This window comes from Echinops telfairi, unplaced genomic scaffold (genome assembly GCF_000313985.2).
Source record: "Echinops telfairi isolate 266 unplaced genomic scaffold, ASM31398v2 ScPeMD7_28;HRSCAF=97, whole genome shotgun sequence".
NCBI lineage: Eukaryota > Metazoa > Chordata > Mammalia > Afrosoricida > Tenrecidae > Echinops > Echinops telfairi.
Window position 1 is genome coordinate 2,512,849 of NW_022103925.1, and position 4,868 is coordinate 2,517,716.

General features: G+C 46.9%; 1 protein-coding gene across 1 annotated transcript in view; it reads left to right on the forward strand.

The window, feature by feature from the left end:
• The window catches only part of POLN (DNA polymerase nu), a 200,207-nt gene that overhangs the window by 47,345 nt on the left and 147,994 nt on the right, over positions 1 to 4,868 (forward strand). Inside the window, exon 5 of the mRNA XM_004715106.3 lies at positions 2,196 to 2,308. Within this exon, the coding sequence (XP_004715163.3) occupies positions 2,196 to 2,308 (113 nt within the window). The remainder of the gene's footprint in view (positions 1 to 2,195; positions 2,309 to 4,868) is intronic.

The following is a 4,868-nucleotide window of genomic DNA, read 5'->3' on the forward strand; positions in this document are numbered from 1 at the left end:
TTTCCCCTCATAAACATTTTTTATCATTTTATTGGGGGCTCTTATAGCTCTTATCACAATCCATCCATCCATCCATTGTGTCAAGCACTTTTGTACATATGTTGCCATCATCATTTTCAAAACATTTTCTTTCTACTTGAGCCCTTGGTATCAGCTCCTCATATTTTTCCTCCCTCCCCCACCCTTCCTCCCTCATCAACCCTTGATAAATTATAAATATTATTATTTTCATATCTTACATCATCCACTGTCTCCCTTCACCCACTTTTCTGTTGTTCATCCCCCTAGGAAGGGGGAGTTATATGTCAATCATTACAATCGGTTCCGCCTTTATCCCCCCACATTGCCCCTACCCTCCTGGTATCGCTACTTTCATTATTGGTCCTGAGTCCCCTCATGAACTTTTTGAAGCCCCCTTGTACGTGCTGGATTTTGCCTAAATAAAAAAATTCCGAACACTGATTCACTATTTCAATGTTTAGATGTTTTACACAGATATGTGTGAAATAAAAGGTATCCCAAATACACTAATGATAGAGACCAAAAAAAGGTGCTTGGGTCACCCCATAACCCTCGGCACGCGTTGACCTGCTCCCCCAGGAACTTCTGGGGAGCCATTCCACAGCCTACTTTGCAGCCTGTCCAGGGTTTGAGTCAGCTTCACAGTGTGCGGTTCCGGGGCCGGAAACCCAGCTCCCCTCACAGCTGGGTCCTCAGAGGAGTCTCCTCACCTACTCACGGCAACCCTGCCTCCCACCAGTGAGTGCACTGTCTGCATGACCATGAAGGACATTACTAATGTCAAAGCCCGGAGGCTGTGAAAATGAGCAAGACGTATTTCACCCGAGTTCTAGAACAGGCAGGGATGTGTTCATGGAGATCCTGAGACGTCTTGTTCTGGGTTGAAGCCTGTACCCCATGTGACCTTCTCTTTGGTTGTATTGTGGCCCTGACTTCGGTTCCTGTCTTAGGTGGGTGGTATCCATTACATGGCGTTCTTTCTGTTTGTCTTACCAGTTAGAAATCAGTGAGTGTCTGTCTCTTGTTAGCTGAAGGACCTGTAGTTATTAGATCATCGCAGCTCCAGCTGCCCTTTGTCTGTCTCCCCTTTCAGCACCTCACTCCTCCTGCACACCCTCCTCCCCAGTCCAACTGAGTCACGACATGCAACAGTGCCATCAGCACTTGGCATTTCCCACGATCCTGGCTTACCTGTTCCAGGGAAGCTGAAGTGAATAAACACGAAAATGTAAAAAAAGGGAGCACAGATACGCTAAATCTAAGTACACACTAACTTGGTCAGCAGAGCCTGCCAGCCTCTTGGTTTTTTTTCCTGTCTCAGCTCTTTCTGGAGAGTCTCGTTACTGTATTAGTAAGCATTTCCTGTAAAGGCAGATACAGCTTGATGGCTAAGAGCTTGGCCTCTGGCAGTGGCCAGATAGGGCCTCAAACTTCTCTGAACTTCAGCTTTACCAACTTGTCAGTTTTATAACCTGGGATAAGTTGCTTAACCTCTGTGAGCCTCAATTTCCTCATCTGCAAAACGGACTGGTGCCTGTGCATAGGATTGTGATGAGGTTTCAATGCTGCCAACTTGGCAATGTGCTTAGTACCTTCCCCACACGTGGTCAATGCATGATAAACCTTGGTGACAGAAACCCTGATCATCAAGGAACTGGACAGGTGGCAGGAAATCCAGGGCAGGGCAACATGGGTCCTTGTTGTTGGTCAGTGGACCAGCCTGGGGAGCCAGGGCAGGCCTTTCTGATGGAAACATGCCCAAGTCATGGCCAGAGGATTTCCAGCATGACTACTGTATGTGCAGCGGTCCAGAAGTGTGCAAGGACGAGGCCTGTCCTGGTGCCGGGGAAAGAAAATGTGGAGGGAGAGCTGAGCGGGGCCATACAATCCATACTCTGCTAGGGAATGTGGGTTTCCCCAGCAAGGGGCACTCAGTGCTGTGTGGCCCTGGGATGCCCCTCATCCCTCACTATCTCGGTTTCCACGGCTGTAAATGCCAAGGGTAAGCCATCCCTGCCTCCAAGAAGCTCTGAGTGCATCTGTGTACAGCTTGCAGAAGCGAGAACTCTGCCTGGTTGCTAGCTCTGAAGAGCCACAGCCAGGCGAAAAATCCCCAGGTCTCAAGTCCTAAATGGATGGACGTCTGAGTCAACTGATTTCTTTTCATATCCCAGGAAAGTGCTGCTTCAAATCCTGACATCTCAACGCCCTGTGATATGTTTTAATGCCAAGGATTTTGTGAGAGCCCTGCTCCAGTTTATTGGTGACGATGGCAGCTGGAAGTGTGGTGAGACAGCATTTCTGGGATCTCTTCACTCCCCCCCGCCCCCACAGTGGTTCCTCCTGGGGAGGGGAGGGCGACAGGGGCTGCCTGCTGAGCAGCTTCAGGGGTTACAAGGCTAGTCCCTCTGATGTGCCTCCTGGGAGGCTGGGAGCCCTCAGTATGAGGAGGCTCTTTCCTCTCTGTTTCTACATGACTGGAATCTTGCAAGCATCTCTTACTTTTGTAGTTGAAGAAAGGCAGGGATTAATTTATGCCATGTGGTCAGAATGGGATTTGTTGTGGCTGAAGGCCTTGAAATATTTCTAAGAATGAAACTATACTCTAGGGAAATTACCATCAAAATTATCTAGAACATCTTCCATCTTTTGTTCAGAATAATAAAGAAGATGTTTATCACTGCTCTGCACTAGATGGATGGATGGATGGCAAAGCAAGCATAGCAGAAATGTTCACTGTGAAGCCTGGTTGGTGGCTACATGAGCGATGACTATGCTGTTCTTTTAACTTTTCTGGATGCTTGGGAATCAATGGCATGATGGGAAAAGCCCAACGCCCTTTTATTCCAGAATTTCCCCAATTAATACAAAAGTATCCAGTTTCAGCCAGTTACCAATTTATGGCCTCACACTTTCAGGCTTCACCCCTTGGATTATTTGTAGCAAATCTCCAAAGTGGTATAAATGATCTGTAAATATTTCTGTATGTGTTGATTGCAAGGATTCCTGCCTTTTAGATAATACCGCCATCACTGACCCTCCTCCAAATAGCAATATATATATTTACTATCATTAGGTCTAGGTCAGTGTTTTGTTTGTTCTCTTATTTCATTATATTTTTGATAGTTTGTGTGAGTTGGGATCCAAGCAAGGCCCTTATCTTGGAATGAAAGCATATATCTCGGAAGTCTTTTAATCTCTGTGTTCTCCTGCTGCATGTGGTTTTGTTGTGGAACAAACCTGGTTGTTTGTCTTGTAGGATTGATTCCCACAGGCTAGACTTCACTGTTACAGCCCCGTGTTGTCATTCAGCATGTTGTCTCTTTTCTTACGGTCTCCAGGGGCAGTGGAAGGAAGACCTAGTGGCCTGCTTCCGTACAGATCACCACTAAGAAAGTCCTATGGAACCGCTTTATCTAACACGCAAAGTTGCCCTGTGCCTAAACCAATGGGTTTACTTCTCGCTCTCCATCATTGGCAGTTAGACCTTGTGGCTTGAGCTGATGCCGGCTGGATTTTGGAGGAGGGAGCACGACCATGTCATAGTGGAATCATGTGCTTCTCCCAGGAGGCCTGTTGTGACCCTGAAGGCTTTATTCAAAATTTCCAATGAGTCACTTAGTTTCTCTGCCTAGGTGCTGAAAGTTTTGGGTTTGCTTTGTTTTCCTTCTTTAAAGTCTAGTCGTTTGGTAGACTGTGTCTTGGTGTTGGCTATCTGGGTCACATTTCCAAGTTATTTTTTTTAATCAAAGAGCTCATTAGTTCCAAGGGTGCTTTTTAATCCCATGGCAACTGACCAGAGCATTTTCCTATCGCCCCTTCTTGATGCACAGCTCTCCTTCATGAACAGCTGCCATTGTTGCTGCTGTTGGTTGCCTTTGAGTCAATTCTGACTCAGGTGACATTGCCATTATTATGCTATCTTTGTTATACTGGTGATTTTTATTTACTAAAATCTGTATTTTACATGAGGGTTCACTCTTCATATGTGCAGTCCTGTGTTTTGGAAAAGGTATAATATCATCTATCCACCACTGCAGTATTATTGAAGCTGAGTGGAGGGGGCCAAATCTAACCTCTCTGGCTTTCCTATTGCCACGAAGCAGAGGTCAGACATGCCTCTGCCTTGCATCCTTCTCGACCCTATTCTGACACCAACTGCTCCTCTCACAGCTCTCTAGTTCGATGCTGGGTTTGATCATCCATTGCAATGGCCACACAGAACTCACAGACAAAACTCACAATTGTGGGGGTTGACTGGAGAAGGTAACAGGTTACCACAGTCAGGCTCAATACACAGTCCACAGCAACACCTCTCCTCAGCCAGGAGGCAAGTCTCTCTCTCTCATCCTCAGCGTCTCAGCCACGTGGGTCTTTGGCTTCTCCTTCCACGGACCAGGAAGCCCACTGGCCCTCAGCCTCACGTTCCATAGTCTCAGTGCTGCTCCTCTGATATGACGTATGGTTTCCTTAACTTGGTCACTGGTCTGCGGCTGGCTCCTTTGTTTTGTCCCGTGGTCTCTGTGCCACAGCCTCTGGTGCCTCTGATCACCACCTCTGCCACTTCGGGTAGAGATCTCAAATGTGCCCCCTCTTCCAATGGTCCTGGGACTTCTCTCGGGGATCCTGAGATGGCTCTTACACACAGAGGAGTGACTGATGGAAATGTGATCATTGTCTGTCAGCAGACATGTCCCCAAGGAAACAAAGTGTGTGACTTGGCTTTTACCCTCTACTCAAGTGGAGACTTCATCTTGTCTTTTCTTTTTTAATTGTTTAAAGATTCCAGTTGCTATCTGTACAATGTACATCCTCTGGTCTAGCCAGATTTGTAAGGTAGAATTGGG